Raw genomic sequence first — 18,551 nt, forward strand, 5'->3', positions numbered from 1 at the left:
TTACCCAGCTAAGATGTTTAGGTGAGGCAAATAGCCTGAGCACCCAGATTTCTGGCTGCAGGATCTCTCTACATGGGATGGCAAGACAGGAATGTTGTCAGAGTTGTCAGTAACTGAACCTGTTCTGAGGTCTCGCTGGCCTGCCAGGTCTTCATTCTCTGTGTTGAGAATGAAAGAGGGAGGGTGACAGAAAACTCTTGCTTCCTCCCTTCCTTCTTCCCTCTCTCCATCGCTCCATGATTCTATCCTTCCATTCGTCCATCCCTCCATTCCTCCATCCCTCCTCAGTTTGTCGTCTTATTCAGTACCTATAGGTATGTGGAAGGAATCTGACCTACTTGTTTCCACCAGGCCTGGGAACCAGTGGATGTGGAACACATTCAAGATGTCTTTGCTGCATTCCCTCTTCCTTTGCTCACTCCTAGCTATCCTCCTCTTATTTAATGCTTGCCAATAGTAAATGACTTCACATAGCAATATTATGTAAAGACACCCAGATCAGATATCTGCCCTGGTCTCTCTCCAAGAGTGCAGATAGGTGGAGAAGGGTAAGTGCAAAGCAAGTGTACACAATATTTCACATTATACAACCACCATGTGTTTTCAGTTCAGGTACTTCCCACATCTGATGGGGTTTCCATGGATTTAGTAATTCTTATTGGATTACTGGTCAAGGTCTGGACTGATATTGAACCCACAGAAACATTTACAATCCACAATCTCTTGCAGCAAGTAGTTCTCAAAGTTCCCTACACCTCACATGAAGAGCCACTTTCTCTGGATATGGTGCTCAGTAGTTCTAATGCATAACTCAATTTCTTGTATTAGAAGAGGTACTGAAAAGCCAGTCCTTTCCTACCCTATATGAGATAATTGTTTCCACAGACCTTTGTGATATCTCCCCTCAGCTGCCCTTTCTTCCAGACTAATGAGATCCAGCTCACTCAGTTCCCCCCAGACCTCAGTGGCTCCAGATATTTGTTCAGCCATGTTGCCCTCCAAACCCTTCCCCATTATGCTATTTCTATCCTGAGACAAGAAGACCAAGACCACTCATATTTAAGAACTGCACAAATCATGACTTTATATAGTGGCATGGTAATGTCGTCTAATAATTTCTAGTATCTGATTTACTTTATTGACTGTTACTGAGCAGTGAGGTGACATTTTTGTAGAACAGGCTCTCACAGTCCCAAGACTGTGTCATTTCTGCTCCCCCCCCCCACTCCCACCCCACCCCCCCCCCCCCACCCCACCCCACCCCACCCCACCCCCCATCCACCTTGAGTAGCAATGGTCAGGGTAAAGCTAATAATTCTAATTTAAGAAACTAGAAGTGTTCTACCTAGGAACAAGCGTGTGTGCCAGAGACCTCCACAGGGACAAGGCAGAAAACTCAGGGAACAGCAGCCCACAAAGACAGAACAAGACCTTTACAGCAACATTTGGGCCCAGAAAGACAGTGGCTAGTGACCTGACACAGTGTGCTGGGCAGCTGGGTCAGTACAACACATAAACAATTTAATCCAGCACCTCATTTACTGAAAATTAATAACAAAATCTTAATAAATCAACAATTACTTATTGCTGTATTTGGGATAATAAATTCTTTAGTTTATCAGTAGCTTGTGGCTTCCATAGCATGTTCTTTGAACAGTTTGCCTTTCAGTTACATCCCCTTTCTCTCCTGAACAATAAATTAGCATTCATTTTTCTTTTAAAGGAAAAGAGAGGAAAAAGAGGATATATTACAATTTTTTCAAAGCAAAAAGAAAAATGCAACATATTTTTGACATATACCTTAAAATAATATGAGGATAACTTTCTCCAAGTGTTAGATGCCTATGCATAAATAATAAAGGACATTATGTTATTTACAGTGTTACACAATAAACTAAGAGTCTCATTTAACACATGAAGACAGTAAATGATGAGAACATCCAAGTATGTACAAGATGTATTTACAGTAGAATAGAGAATTACAAATGATGATAATTGGCCATGTTCTTTGTCTGCACTTCTCTGCAGCATTTCATAGGTGCTTTTTTTGTTTCTTACTAGAAGTAAGTCCCAGCTAATAGTAAGTAGACACACTGCAGGGCCAAGAAGTGTTCAACAGGCTGAGAAGTGTGTCCTTTAAGGGGACACACATTTGCTATCCTGGATGTTCAGGAAACTGCTTGCAATGTGTGTGAGAGAAGCAGTGAGATGCAGCGTTGTTGTTTTGGAGGACTGGAAAGAGAAGGCAGTGATCGATCTCTTAAACCTGGGGTTGTTGGTGTGGCTCAAGTGAGGAATGGAATAGCTGGGCCAAGAGGAGGGAGTAGGTTTTCCTCTGTTACATGAGAACCTCTGTGGAGCTGTAACAATTTACAACAGCTGAACAGGCAGGCTGTATCAGGTTGTACACAACATATTCCAGCTATACACCCCTGAAGGAAGCCTTTTATCCTGGAATAATTCCTGCATATAAACACATATACAGGGAAAACTCACGGCTCAAGCTAAATGACATGGAAAGAAACCAGGATAATCTGAACAATTTTGCCACCACTGGAACATTTCTCCCTTCTTCAAAGTATGTTTCTCCTTGCCATGACTTTCAGCCAAAAGCTAGCAAGGGTTTCATAGCAATAGCTTGAGGGTGCCAGAACTGCCTTAGCTCAGGGGTCTGGGTAATGAAGCGAATATCCCCAGCAGGGGAGCCGACCTTTCTTGTAGGCACTTGCTGTCCCTGTTCCATGCTGCTGTAGTCTCCAGCCTCTTGGCCAGCTGGAGCTGGCTGCAGCCTGCCAGCAGAACCTGTGGCCATGTAGACCTGCTAACTTCAGGGTGTGACACTTGACTGACACTGAGTACCCCCATAGTATGCTAAAAGGAAGTCCAGAGTTGAGCGGCCACATCCTGCTCCTACTTCCGTGAGTGCCAAGCCAGGACAACTCCCATAACTTTCTGTTGCATGAATTGTGCTGTAAGGCTGGAGCCTCCTCGAAGACCTAAGGGCTTAGGCAGCCATATCCCCAATTGTATTTTCTTGTTCTTAGGTCCATGTGAAGTCCCCAGCCTAATTTCATGTGTACCCTATAACACACTATTACATGTACCAGGGGGAGGAGGAGCAGGTACTGCACACCACTTTGTCTTTGAGGCACTGCAACAGCAGAGGTGTGACATTTTCCCCTAGATCTGCACCAAATAAATCTCACATGTACAGCTCCCAAGCATGCAATTGCCCCTTCATTTTATACTGGCCCTCTATAATAACAGCGCCAATAAACAAATAATGTACTCCAAGGCAAGTTCCTTTCCTTCCTGATTAATCTAGGCTATCACACACACTTCCATGAGATCTTGCCTTGTTGGTGATCTATATGGAGGAGATTACAGAAGACCTGTGTTACATAATCTCTATTCTGCCACTAAGATGGGTGATTTTGGGGCAAATCTCTTGTTCCTCTGCCATCCTTTTTCCATCTTGTCTGTCATGTAAGAGCTTTGCAGTATCGGAGACCTTACTGAAAGGAGACATTTTCAAGTGCCTCTGGAAACTCAACAGTGCAAATCCTTTGGAAACTGGTGATCTACAGCAGGAAAGCCCACCTGGCCCTCTGTACTACTGAGTCACAGTTACTAAGGAGCTGGATGTTCTACTGCATGGGCTTGCAGATAAATAGGCATGACTAAAGGAATCAAAATGAGTGTATGGTCTCTAGAATTTGTAGAGAGATTTTGTTTTGGTCTGCAAAGGCAAAGTGTTCAAGTACCTGCCACCTAGGGAAAAAACAGCAAAGCGGACTTAAGTCCAGACAGTATGTATTTGACAAACTTTGCCATCTCCCATAGACTTCTCAAATAAGCAGTGCTATTTCAGCTACCACATAGCTCAAAGCTGTGCTAGTTTCCTAGACTTTTTCTTCTGCCACCAACATCCTAGTGCATAACTGTGTCATCATCTTCTTTCCTATACTAAGGGGTTTTTTGTTCTTTTTCTGATGTATCTGGTGGTCAGGTAGACTCACCCGTATTCTTACTAATGTGACATGGTTGATTTATACAGTGAGCAACTCACTGACTTTCATCATCCTAATAAATAGCTTCATTTACTAGACTTTGCTTTCAGGTCTCAAATCAACAGGACACCTTGCTCAGCAAAACTCTTACGCGCATTCTTAACTTTATGCATGCACTGGATGCGTCAATGGGAGTCTAGCACACGCTGAAGATAATTTTTGCTGAGATTAGCATAAGCATATGCTTGAACAATTTACTGAGTCAGGACCTTAGTTCCTTGGGTTTACATCTCACAAAATTTCCTTGACATTTCTCTTCATTTAACTGGGACCAGGATGTGGTCCAAAGGATGAGTGCAGTTTGGCTGAAATTCTTTTTCTCTTGACAATGGCTCTATTTAGAGTCTAGTAATACCTGTAAAACATATGTTCTCATTTTCAGAATCCCCAGAGTCTAGGAAAAACATTTGTTTTCCCCATCAATCCTGAGACTATGCTATGCCAACTGAACACACAACAAAAATCAAAAGGAGAGAAGAGACAGTGTGACCCTGACTAAACTGATAGGAATTCAGTGCAAAAGAGGCCATTTGCTTCTGTCTGAATGGATGCAGCCACTCCAGCACTGACAGCATCCTTGTTCATTACTGAAGATTTCAATACCATCACTGGCTGTATAAACACTGATATCAGACACACACATTATGGCTGTAACTCACATGGTGTGCTCACCTTCATAAATGGATTTTGCATCAGCCTTGCGTCTCTCACCCCAAATAATGGAGTCAATAAAGGCGAGTAGAAATTAACTCCATACTTCTGTGTCCTTCCTACTTGCCTATACTTTTTAACCATTCAGCAAATCAGTTCTTCCCTGAAAGTCATTTCTATGTCCAAGAGTAACCCTTACTCCAACAGCAACTCTAACAAGGTATTGCTAGAAGGTTGTCAGGGTTCTTTCTGAGGATGAGAAGAAAGGGGAGAAAATTGGGGAGAAACAAAAGGATAAATCATCTACTAAAAATCAACATTAAAAATTAGAGGTGAAAACTGATTGCACTTTTATTAGTGGCATTTGTTTCCCAGCTAGATCTCTTCCTTGCTTGGTTACAGGTATCTGCTATTATATTTGCCCCATTAACTTAAAGTTATTTTTTTTATTATTTTTTTACTTTTTTTTTCTTTTTTTTTTTTTTTTTTTAATAGAGTATTGGGTTCACAGCCTCAGCTAACCTAAACCCATTTTCTAAGGGATAACTAGAACAATTAGTATCTGAAAAATAATGAAATAGCAGCTCCTAGTGATTACAAGCTGTCCTCTGATTAATAATATATTTAGTTTAAAATCACAGTATTACTTTCTTTCTATAAGTATCATTATTTAATGCAGGTGGTTTTTTTTTGTTTGGGTGTTTTTTTCTTTTTATTTTTGTTATCCTGCTGTAATTAATAGTAGCATGCTGTTGGATCTACTATTATCCCAGTGCTCAAAGAAGCAAACCTTTTGGCTGGCAGAGAGCAGACAAAACTCATTTCATACAGAAAACAAATAAAACTTTTTAGAGAAGAAAATATTTTTGTTGTTTTTCTAGCTTTTTTTTGTCCTTTTTTTTTTTTTTCTCTGTGTGTGTGTGTACGTTTTTCTCATGGGGTGGGTAGGGTGGGAGTGCCATTACAGGGCTTTTTGTTCTGGGGATTCTACAACAAGCGACCAGAGGGACTTCTGCAGTTCTTGTAAATCATACATCCAGTCATTATAATGCAGTGCACAAAAAAGCCAGGACAACTGAGGGATAGAACGTTTTGCAAAATACTATGGGACAGCCATCATTGTAACTGTACAAAACTTGCTCTCAACATAACATAACATAAAGGCACCATTGATATCTTCCCCATTTTTGAAATACTGTAAAAAATTGCTACATATGGCACATAACACATTTGTACATACGTATATTTAATTTATAAAAGTTTTTTTTTTCCTCTCCTGTTTTCTATCAGTGGAATTGCTAAAATAAAATAAATTGTTTAATTTAAAGGTGGAATACTTCATTATATAAAATAAAGTTTTACATGTGAATCTATGTGTTTTATGTTTTATACAGCAATAGGGTCTTGGTTAACTATCACACTGGACAACCTTGCTTGCAATTCTTCCGTTGTGGAGAACCGATTTCCTGGGTTAGTCCTGCTCTCAGCCAGCCGGTAGGCAGCAGCTGGCTCCAGACTGGTTGCCACGGGGTTTGGTATGCTCAGGAATGGTGTATCCTCACCTATTCTTTCATCTTCGGTTTCGGTCTCAGAGCTGCTGCTCTCAGAGCTTGTGTCAGAGTCCACTTCCACCCTGCTGGAAACATGGCCGTTGGGCTTTGTTCTTTTGACCCTCCGGCTGTTGGTGAGTTTCTTTGGAGGCTCCTGTGCTGGTTCGTACTCCTGCGTGGTCTCATACTCCTCATCCTCCACTATCCGCAGAGGACTTGGTGGCAGGCTGTTGCTCTCATGGGCAGCATTGTGGTGAAAGGAGTTGAACTGCTGAAGGTGGTGGTCATACTTCTCACGTAGCTGCGGCGGAGTCACCAGGAGCAGCGGTCGCTCCTCTTCTATGAAGGGACTCACTGCCACCGAAGGGACGGAGACAGTCAAACTGGAAGCCGGTGGTGACATTTTGGAGGGGTGGGACTTGGGAGAAGTCGGAGTGTGGAAATCGATGGGTGACATGCGAGCTGGTGTGGTCATAGCTGAGACATACCTGAATGAAAGAGAAGGGGAAAGGTTGTGAACACAGTAGTGGTGGTGACATGAATGTAGCTGCTCACACGGGCTGGAAAGGGTTCACAGCCAATAAGTACCCTTAAGATCCCTAGCATCCTCACACAGAGCTAACAGAGGAACTTTCCTGTTACTATTGTTCCTATAAAACCGCTGACTTATGGGACTATAGGCAAAAACTTTTGAGAGCAGGAGGAGCACAGAAAAGTCCCCAGGTCTGTTTGCCTCAGAAGAGTCATGGAGATGTAAATTATTTGCCAGAATAACCTCCTGGAATGAATCCAGGAATGGGATTCAGAGACTGTGGGGCTGCCAGAAACAAAATACATTTTCAAGTCTTGTCTCAAAAGGAAAACGGCTGCTGCACTTCTGGCAGAACCTGGAGTACATGCAAAGAGAAGAGAAGAGAAAGAACTGAGGGACAGTCCTCTTGGGGCTTCACCCTCTTCTGGCAACCAGACTGTCTCAGGCTAAGGAGGAAAGCAAAGTTTGGACAAAATCTAGAGCCAGATTCTGCTAATTTTAATCACTGGGGGTAGTCACAGGAGGATTTGCAGCGCCACCTCAGCAGCTTTGTGCTGCTCCACTCCTTGGGTGCTAGTTACCCTGGCTGGTAGGTTTATCTGCAAAGAAACACGGAGTGTTATTTGTCCTCCCGTGGGAACAAATACTGACAGAGGGGACTGTCTGGCCTAGTGTTCTTGATTGCTTTGCAAAATATGCACCTATTCCTTCATAAGTTTCGGTGGCAAGGGTAATAGTCAAAGGTGATTTCTGAAAACGAAGTTCAGGTGCCAGTACAGAGCTTGTCCCACAGGAAGAGGACAAAAATACGTGAGACTCTCAGCTGGTTTAAATCAGCCAAGCTCCATGAGATGCTAAGAGGTCATGCAGATTCATGTCAGGTGAGGATCTGCCTGAAACCTCTTGATCAAAGGCACAGTGCCTAGCACGGCATTTTGTAGAGTTTGGCTTTGCTTTTGTTCTTATCCTAAGTTCACCTGACTGGATTTCACCTGTGTCCAAATTTAAAATCTTTCCAAGCTTCATCTCTTACACAGGCCCATTGAGGCAGGTTATGTGGCTGTGAACGATGAAGTTATTTAGTTTTTCAGTAATGATTTATTTATCGGAGGCTGAAATTACCAAAGTAAATCCGAATCCAACTTTCTTATCCATTTATGACTCAGTTGCACATCTTACACTTGATTAAAACAGAGTTATTGGACAAAAGAGAAACCGGGACGGATTCTGAACTGATGTGTAGTGGAGTAAATTGGTTTCAGTAGAGGCACACTGATTTACATCAAGTGAGGAACAGGAGAAAGAAAAACAAAACTGGAGTTATGCATGGAAAATAATCAAGTTGGTTGCTAATGTGAGCAGAGGGCAATTAATAGTTTTGTACATTGGATTAATGAAGTCATGCTTTATTTTTTCTTCCATGAGTGAGCTTTTCATCCCTTTCACATTTTTAAATAGGCATTATCTGAAAAACTGAAGCCTTTTTTACTTCTCCAGCTGGTACAGTGTTGGACATACATCTTGATTTTAGCTAAACTGGTTCAGTTAACATACTAAGTTAGTTAAATGTGTTCAGCATACTGCGCACACTTCCATCAGTGTTAGTTTACTCATACTGGGGTGTTGTGCATTCACATATCTGGGGTACTGCCCACACCATAATGGGGTAGTGATAACAAGCTGCTGTCCTCAAGCTGAGTCAGAGGAGCCGAACACATGCAGATGTAACTCATGTGGCTGAAAGGTGGTAGATCTATCCAGCTTCATGACCAACAAGAGGTAAACCATGCTAGCTCAGTGAAAGTGGATCAGAGTGTATCCATGGCCAGCCCACAAGCATTAACTAGTTACATGTTGCCAACTTCATCATATAGTCCAGCCTTTCATGCGGAGATGTTTTTTTGATCTTCTCCCCTCTAAGATAGCTAAGGACTTGCAAAAATATAGGTGCTTGGGTCCTCTGCTCATGTAAACAGGTGTCAGGGCATGAGGTCTGATAAAGGGATGGGGTAATGTAAAATAACTCCTCATAATGTCTATTCTATTTAATTTTAAAAATTTTGAAGTAGATGGATGGTGGAGGGAGCACAGCCTTGATCTATCTATCAACTCAGAGCGCTGCCACATCTGATAGCTTTAGAAGTAATTTTTCAGCTTGTACATTCCTTTATGTTTCAGAATAATTTTTAGTTGCAAATAACTCTCATTTTCCCCTTTATATACACACACATACATGCAATCCATCTCATAAATAATCTGCCATGTATTTCCTGCTTGTTAAAAATAGATGACACCTGATTTAATGCCCAGAGAACTACCTTTTGCATTCCAAATTCACAGTTGTTTCAGGCACAGGTTAGGGCATCAGTGTCTGGTGAATTATCACAGAAATGTTGCTTATTTTCACCTGTATAATAATCTTCAAGAAACAAAGTAATTGATGATTACTGCTATAGGTCCTGATCCAGCAAAGCACTTAAGCACATGCTGAGATCTACCCATGTGAGTAATCTCACTGATTTCAATGGGGCTACTTGCACGATTAAAAGTTAGTCTTGCTGAAGTGCTCTGCTGGATTTGGGCCATGGTGGTTTATGTCATATGAGCCACATATCTCGAAAAGAAATTCCATGGTAAATAACAGATAACTTTGTTAGAAGGAGAGAGAGACAGTTCACTATCCTTAGTGGTCCTATAGGCCTCATTCAGAGATCACACAGCTGTGGTGCCTTATCCTACTGCTAAGCAGTTGTTTGTGTAGCAGAAGGAGTACCACAGAAATAGCTTTTGCTGTACTTGCGCATTAATTTTTCTGGAAATCACAGTTTGTCTCTTATACAACTTTGTCTCCTTGGGGGTTGCCTGGTTGCATTTTTTACATCATGGACAGCCCACAAGATCAAATCCCTTCTGATTTCACAATGCTCAGAGAATTGCTGCAGTAACCCTTTGTTTTCCTTTTCTTCCACCTCTGATTGTTGGGAGCACAGCTGTCTTTAAATGTCTCGTTTATTCTAATTCTTTTGCTACTTTGGCACCATCCCATGCTCTTGAGATAAAATCCTAGCCTAAAGCTGAGAAGACTTTTTCAGTGGAAGTTTTCTTGCAACTGATGCACTTCAAGGCAGATCTTAGGTACTGATGAATCAGCCTTTTCAGAGACAATATTACTTTGTTGGAAAACTCCTGGCCAGCTTTATTTCTAACTACTTATTTAGTAACTACCCACGTTATTCTGGCTCACACTGTTTTCCTTGCTTTTATTTAATAAAGTGTCAAGGGGAATTTTTGAAGGACATAATGGGTTTAGGAGCTGGAATCCCCCAGAAAGGAGGTGGTGTCAGATTTCCTATACTGCTTAGAAGTCCTTAGTGTCCTCCTATGGTCAATACACTGCTTTCTCCCTCCCTTGTCTCACATAATTCCTTGGGTTTTTTGCTTCTTCTAAGAAACTGATAATTAGACAAAGATATGTTTTTACTTTGCAATGGAAATTGCTGACATATGACTTCAGTGGAGCTTATCCAAATGTCAACTGCTGGCTATTAGGAATAAATCCAGCAGAGGCAAGAAGGGAAGAAAGCTTTTGTTAGACTTTAAACTACTACCAAGCTCTCTACCTTTACAAATATGGAGATCTACACCCTACATGAACAGCTGCACTGTTGTGTTTCCTCCTGTGCTCCCAAGCTTTGAAACCCTCTGGGAACACCAGGCCTTTTCAGCTGAAAGCAATGAGGCGGTGTGTCCTACCTTTCACTGTGAGGAGAGTCTCGATAGGAATCAGGGGTCTCTCTCGCATGCCGGAGGAAACTGTTTCCTTCCCGTGGCCCACCGATACCATTGAGGCGGCCCCGGGGCCCCAGTGGGCTGGTGTGCCTGCTGTTTTCCATGGAGGAGCTGATGAGCACTGAGTGGCTTTCGGAGAGGATGCTTTCAGTGTGGCCATTACTCCAGCTAGAGAGCAGCAACCAGGAAAAGAGAAGGGAGAGGAGCATGAGAGGGTGCTTCGGTGGCAAATGCAGATAAGCAGAAGTTTAGCCAGGGCAAAGAAAGGGCCCTGCTGCTGCTTGGGATATGCAGCATAACCTTCAGGTTGGTAACTGGGGCTGAAGAGTTTTGTGAATTGTATGAATCCACATACATCGAGATAATTTTGCATGTGTGGATAAAAGAAGAGGGAAGGAGGGCTTTCCAGTCACCTGGACTCTCACTGATTTACCAGTTTGCATATACTAAAATTCACTGTAACAACACTGGAATGCTGTTCAATCAATAAAGTTCTTTGTAAATTCCTGGGAAGATAATTAGTTAGGTGACAGGACATCAAATATTGTTAGTCTTAAAACAAAAACACTATGAAGGGAGCATACATTTTCCTAGGTTTGTTTTTTTTACACATCTTTTCGGTTTTGCAACAGCAGTAGATCATATATTACAGCTGCTGTTTGCCTTTCCTTTCCAGTACCTGTGGCTGGGTGTCTGCGTGACTGTCACGGAGTGATGTGTTGTTGAGGTGTAGTGGCTCGTAGAAAAAGAAGTCTCTGTTTCTCTCTCAATGACATGCTCACTGGAGATGACGTTTTTTGAAATGTACTGCTGAAAAATACCAGACAAACCTCATGTTTACAAACTGTAATTCACAGCACATTTGCAGACATAATTTCCAATCTTTCCCCCCTTCCCTCCAAGTCTCAATTTTTCACATGTGCCAAAGCACAAACTTTGTCACTTAAATAGAGGCAGAAACTACACTGACACACTTGAGCACATTCATGTACAAGTCTACATACATGCTCCATCTAAACTCAAAGTAGAAGGAAAAAAATGAGGAAATTAGCAAAGGTCTGCATGCCAATCAGTCCATAAACAACACACATATTTAACAAGGGAATGAGAAGTCTACATGGATAGAGACCTGAAAAGGCACCCCCCTTTACTACCAGAAACATCAAACATACTATTCTCTGATGTAGAAGAGAGCAGTAGTAAGCAGTAGCAATTGTTTATTGCAAGATAACAATCCGGGCAGCAAATAACTATTTTCAGTGCCTGTGGATGCAGGACTGGGGCAGGCCTATTCATCAGGGGATGGTCTGAAGAATGGGTCAAAACCTCCTGAGATGAGGCTGGAGGTGTGCAGTGCCCAACCTCCCACACAGCTTTCATGTGGAGGTCCCCCAGTGCTGCTGTCGGTAGGACTCTCCATTCTCCTCAGCGGGGAATCCTGGTTTCTCTCTCTTAATAATCTGACTATGGATTTAGGTCTTTTGAGGGGAAATATTGGAAGCTGAGCTCTTCTGAAAAGGTGTCCTGGCCTTAACCAAGGTGGGAGCACTGCCACTGACTTAGCAGAGCCAGGACTCACCCCTAAAACAAGCAGTCATGAATATGTACAGTGATGGTGGAGCAGAAGAGCTGGGATGGCTTAAGGTGTCAGGAAGCCACCATTCCCTCTGGGCAGCAGGCTTCCCTGGGAAAGGGAGGGGAGGAGGAAGTGGCTACAGGCAGTGTGAGCCCTGGCCTCTAAGGCCTTCAGCGTTAGTTGAAGAGTAACTCTGCTCTGACAAATGGCTGGGGCATGCTGATGGAGTATCAGTCCCAACTCCCCAGCCACTGCTACTGTCCAGGTGAGATCTACATTCAGACTTTTAACTCTGAGGGGGCTGTCCCTACTCACCAACCATCAGGCCAAGGGCAGTAGGAAGAGCAAGACACATGTGTATGAAGATATCGATCCCTACAGCACTTAGTCCTGCTGTAGAGCTGTTAGTGTTTTTTTCTGAGGTGCTTTTCTTGCTTTCAGTGTCCTAGATCCATAGGCACAGCTGCAGCACTGCGGCATGCCCCAGTGAATGGTTATCTGCAGAAAAATATCTCATTTTACAGCATATTTTTTGCAAAGTCCCTAATGGCTTCTGGGTGGAGAAAGACAGGAGAATTCAGTCACCAGCCTGCAGCTGGTAGAAGTTTAAAAGTTGCGGGGCAATATTTGCTGTGGCACTGGCAGCCTAGGCTGAAATGAAGACAGTAAAACCTACGTTCACCAGCTGGACATTATCTGACGGTGGGTTGGGGTGGTGTGGCCCATTGGCCATGTTCATCACATTGTTCCTTTCCGAGCGCAGGCTCTGCCGAAGGCGGTCATGCAACTTTTTCCTCTGCTTCCTGTGCACGAAACATGGAAACGATTTTTATAGACAAAGTGAAAGCAGCTGCACCTTTCAGCATGTTGATGATGATGACAATAATAACATCACTTTTTTTGCCAGCACTTTCCCCATCACTGCACCACAGGTCTCATTGCAGCTGGAGCTGTGGGGACCTGTACAGGGGGAAGGATGTGTGGGAACCCTTCCAGGAGTCAGCAGGACACAGAGGGATGGGAAAAGTGCAAAGAAGAAGGAAGCCATTCCTAAGCCATGGTCTGTCTCAGAAGGAGTTCTTTTCTGCACTCAGAAAGGAGGGGGGAGACATTTTAACCCATCCATCTTTACTCACGCACTGTGGCCATGGCCACATTTCTGACAGCCTACTGGGTTATGCTTGTCCATTCACAAAGCGAGCTGAGGTGGCCTTGCCTCAGGGCTTGCTTGCAGCCACTGGAAAATGTGGCACGTGCCATGATCTTTGTGATATGGCACCTACACATTTTTTTGCGGGATTCATCCCCTACCTCAACAGTGCACTCCAAATACATAAATGTGTTACAGAAGTGAAGGGTGCAGAGGAAGCCTCAGAAATCCAAAGTGAGTGAGTGTGTAGGTATGATTGAGCTTGCATCTATCCTGGCAGCTCTGGAAGGTTTTGTTGCAGCAACATCAAATTAACTCCGGAACCTAATGATTAGCAGGGGGAGGCCAGGGTTGTGAATGCATTCATTAGAACCATCTATCAACTAAAAGCATGGTCTCTGGCTGACTTGTACGCTTCTAGCGTGCCCTGTCCTCAGCCAATCCTTCCCCAGTTGCTAATCCTTCTAGCTCTTCTCAAAAGACTTCAGGAGATCATTACAAGCTGTCAGTAACAAAACTTGAAGCATATTAAAACCTGGTGCTGCGAAGGCCATGAAGAACACACTAAATAGAACACCAGAATAAATAACCAGAGAAAGAGCTATTCCATTTTATATGTAATTTATTGATATTCCCCATCTTTGGTTATAGTGAAGAACTTCCACCATCCTGCCACAGAATCCAGGGAAATGACGGACACAGGCTCCAACACACTGCTGAGTGCATATGACCTTGACTGTGGCAAGAACTAAAATACACACAATTCCCTAAGCTGTATGCAGAAGTGCAGATAGTTTTAGCAGGGTAAAACTGTGTAAGATATAACCATTTTCAATCTTGTTTTGAACTCAAGGGGACTATTCCAAGCTTTCCAATAAGAAGGGGAAGGGAAAACAATTAATATGCTGAAGCTTGATAGCCAGGAAAGCTTAAAGGCAAAGAAAACACGACTTGACACACTGAATTTTACATATTTTCTCTCCGTGTATGTGCCTGTACAGTAGAAGATGTTTAATTTATGTCACTCCACATGAATGGTATAAGCAGACATGTCTGCCTTGGAAATGCTCCTGTCTCAGCAAGACACAGTCGGTCCATGTGGGCTTTGTGTTTGGAGGACAACCAGGACTTAGGACAATCTTAGGACACACAGGTGGTTAAAAGTGGGATGGAGAGTGCAGTGCCAGGAGATATTTTAGCAGCCATTCAAAGACCTGACTGGGCTGAGAAGCAACACATACAAAGGTTTAACTTGATTTTACAGCACCACTTCATAAGACCTTGGAGACCTTGGCAGATGAGGACAACCTGAGTACCCTGACATGGTAGAGAAAGTGGGTTCTAGAGGGAGTTTTTGTTCATCATCTATGGGTCTGAGATCCTGGCACATATTGCCTAGGAGTCTCCCCCTAGGAAACTGCATTATTTTCCAACTTCAGTGATCAATGTGTTTGCATTTTGCATGCTTCCATGTGTGCTCTTTTTCCTCTAGTAAAAGGACACTAACTAAAACCAGAAATTACTACAGGAAACTGAGAAGAAAGAATAATGGGAAAGCTAATGTTTACTTCAGTTATTCTGAGAAGCCTTTTCCTTAATGCAAATGACTTGCAAATAAAGTACATCTGAATTAAGACTCAGTGTCAGAACATACTGCTTTAGCATTTGACCAGCAGTATCTCTTGCAAGGAGACTAACAAAATCTAAATCATTACATTTTATTTTTTGTGTTCTCCTAACATCATTCCAGGATCTCCTCCAGTTTCTGGGTTTACCCCTATCAGGAAGAAGAGCATGCAGGGAACATCTCACAAATAGCAGTCTTGCACCACTGCTGCGTTTGGAGGGCCACGAACTGGCAGCTCACTTTCACTCTCATCAGCTGTGTTTGAGAACACTTGGCTTTTGGCTGGCAGTGATCGTTGATGTTTGGGACAAACCATGACAAAGCATCCAGACCCCTGATGGATTCAGGGTGCTCTTTATATAGAAAACTGTGTTTCATGACCTTGACTAAATGTTTGTTGAAATTCATGGGGATGTTTTGACTAATTTTGATGAACTTTGGACCAGAAAAGGTATTGTTTAGCTGCTCTGACTTGGCAGTTGTCATTTCTAAAAGCAATAGTTGATCTTATTCTTTACTACTGTTTCAGTCATTCCCCACTGATCACTGGTAGAAGACTGTGGGTGGGAGCAGCATTTGTGTGTGGCTGGACTCTCACTGAGGGATGCAAATGATTCCCCTCCTCCCTCCCTTTTGACACATTCCTTATTGGTGGGGCTTTCAAGGAAAATCAACAACCTAATGTCAATAAGGCCCTGCAACAGTTAATCAGATTTATACAAATGTGGAAGATTTATGATAAGGGTTTGTTGTGTTTTGGTGAGAGATTTATAAGAGCAGCCAGAGGTTCTGGCAGCACAAATCCTGCTGATGTTTAGTGTAATTTATGGCCCAGAGTGCCTCATGCGTATTTGAGAGTCACCCCCGGTAATTCACAGAGACTGACAGAATACATTTAAATGTCTACTTTTGCACTGAGAGCACTTTCGTGTTCAGTTCTTTGGCTTTCGGCATCTAGTAACTTTTAGCACCATTAATCTTGCCTCAGGTACAAACAAACTAGGCTGATACCTAAAATTTACTGCTAGAGACCAACATGATTCCAGTTTTTTCCTTTCCAGCTGGGGAGAACAGATGGAGTGGGTGGTAGATAAATAATTTCAAGCCAGTGAAATTTGCTCAAGTACATCTGAAGGGTGTGAAACCTTTCAGATACCTGTCTTATTTTTGCACTGATGATGGACATAGAGACCTGCACCTGTCTGACTTGGACCAGAGCACCCTGGCCACAGGTTGGACTCCTGATCTCAGCTCTGGAGAAACCCAGATACAATCTTATGCTCAGAGGAGTAGAAGCTACAGTCAACTGGGAAGGCCTTAACCAACAACCACAGATATAAAAAAGAATATAGTTTACTTGGTTTTGCAGTAGGCCACCACACACATGATGCCAACTACTAGAAGAGCAATGCAAATGCCAGTTATGGTCAGCACCCGTTTCTGGTACAGTTCCTCAGCTTCTAGAAAGGGACAAAAACAGAGAAGGTCATAACATGGAGGATGGTTAGGCAAGGAGCACACAGTCAACAGTTGACATGCTACAAACCACTGCACGATTCACACAGCCACACAAAAACACAGCCACCACACTTCAAACAGAGTCATTATTGACCGCAAGGAGAACAGGACTACACCATAAGCTCTCAACACAGTACTGGGGATGAGTGATCATCTGTACAATTATAGTCAAAAGTAATCTTTTTATCTTTTTTTTTTTTTTTTTAAGTCAACAATAACAGTATCTAAGAAACAATTTCACTATTGACAAACATTCTGCATTTGCTGGAATTAAAAATGCAATGCACTAAGGTAATAACATGAATTTGCAAATGCTTTGCAAGTTTTACTCTGCAAAGACAGCTGGAATGAAGGCAAATTTTAAAGGCCTTAAGAGAATTAATTTTTTTTTTTAAATCATTTTCGTATCCAATCTCCCTCTGCCCCCATGCCAATTTAAATCTCAGTTGTCTTTACAGGAGAGATTTCAAAATATCCTCCTACATTTGAGACATGAGCTTGGCTTGTAATTCTATCACCAATGGAAATGAAGACAGTTTTTGAGCTCTGGTCATAAAATTCAGACTTCTTCTCCAGTGCTCCTCCAAAACCACAACAATATCAACAACCAACAGTGCCTTGTGTCAGAGAAATGCTGAGTTTCTACTTGTGTCTCTGTGTTCTGCAGAGGAACTGCTCCATGTAGAGTGGCAGCTTGCTCAGTGATGACAACTTATTACCAATTTCATTCATCAGAGATATTTCACTTTTGTAAAGACATAGTAGCACCGGTAATGTTGGGTTGGAGCTACCCGTGCATTCCAGCCTTGTTCATACTCAGCAGAGAGCATCACTGCGTGTTGGACTGGGGAAACATTTATGCAAGGTCTGCTGAAACAGAAGTGCATTCTGTGTTGATGCTTTACGGAGGCAGATTTGCATTCCTGCCTTTAGGACAAAAATAGGTGTCTAGCTTTTCTCAAGTCTTACTTTGTTTTAGTAGACAATCCAGAAAACTTGCCCTGGAGGATCCAGACAGGAGTGGGCCTTAAGTCAGATTGCAATATTGACTACAGCTGGAATACCAGCAGGTGACTAAAAATAAATGAACAAATAAAAGCTGCACAGCTCTGCACTACCGTTGGGATAAATGCCTGTATTATTCCTGCTGGAAGGGACTTACATGAACATAAAAGGCCTGTGGGACCATTCACCAGAAGGTACAGATATGCACAATGATTCGTCACATGCGCCGTGAGTCTCTGTCCCCAAGTTCAGGCACTTAAATGATGTGCTGTCATAAACGCCATGCCAGTTTTGGAGAAAATGCTCCCTACTGAAGAGGGAGCAGTCATTTCTCCTATGTGTTCCCTCAGCTTATCTAGTTTATTTTTAAAGTTGCTGTGGGCAAATGGCAAATATTCCATGCAACAAACCACAAAGCAAAAAGAAATTTTAATTTCTCTGATACAATGCACCTCACCATGGAACAAATTTGTCGTACAAGCCAAACCCGCTGTAAACCAAAACACCAGCACACAGGTCATGAGCACATCAGACAAAATTAACAGCACTGATTATTAACAAGGGGGAGGGGGTAAGAAGTGAGTTTGGTAAAACTAGGATGTTGCAAAAATGTATTAAAGAAAACAAAAATATAACTCGAAGAGCAGAAAGTCAGAAAAGGAAAGGAAGAAAGGGCTGAAACTCCAAACCAGGACAAAGAGAAAAAGAGATAGGTGAAGTATAGGGAAAGACAAGGTTAAAGGGTTGTGAAGTCAGCTGCAGGCGTGGCACAGCATGCTTGATACTGGAAAAAACGGAGTGAAAAAATGCTTGGGGGGAAAAAAAAAAAAAGGCTGAAGCACAGTGTGAAGGGATTTCTCATACAGCATAACTCCTTGCCTAGGCTAGTTAGTTGCACTTGATTCCCTTACCATTTTGCCCCTTCTGAAAGCGCTTATTAGCCGTGAAATGGTGTATTATGAGGATGTCACAGGAAACAGGAGAATGGCACTAAGAAATTTAGGGGCAAATTTGAAATGCTTTGAATTTTTTTTTTTTTTTTTTTGGTAGTCATGCTGTCAGCTGTTAGCTTGTGAAAGCAAA

General features: G+C 42.5%; 1 protein-coding gene across 17 annotated transcripts in view; it reads right to left on the reverse strand.

Moving 5' to 3' along the window:
- Positions 1-1,293: 1,293 nt before the first annotated feature.
- The window catches only part of NRG1 (neuregulin 1), a 522,222-nt gene continuing 504,964 nt past the window's right edge, over positions 1,294-18,551 (reverse strand). For 14 of the 17 annotated variants that reach the window (XM_074932868.1, XM_074932867.1, XM_074932866.1 and 11 more), the window contains 5 exons: positions 16,303-16,405; positions 12,845-12,971; positions 11,272-11,402; positions 10,557-10,760; positions 1,294-6,759 (listed from right to left, as the gene is read on the reverse strand). In XM_074932868.1, coding sequence (XP_074788969.1) covers positions 6,108-6,759; positions 10,557-10,760; positions 11,272-11,402; positions 12,845-12,971; positions 16,303-16,405 — 1,217 coding nt within the window. In that variant the 3' untranslated portion in view covers positions 1,294-6,107. Of the gene's footprint in view, positions 6,760-10,552; positions 10,761-11,271; positions 11,403-12,844; positions 12,972-16,302; positions 16,406-18,551 lie in introns of those variants that run through there. The other 3 variants (XM_074932857.1, XM_074932856.1, XM_074932871.1) reach the window with 3 other exon arrangements.

The sequence above is a fragment of the Athene noctua genome, chromosome Z (genome assembly GCF_965140245.1).
Source record: "Athene noctua chromosome Z, bAthNoc1.hap1.1, whole genome shotgun sequence".
NCBI classification, from domain to species: Eukaryota; Metazoa; Chordata; class Aves; order Strigiformes; family Strigidae; genus Athene; species Athene noctua.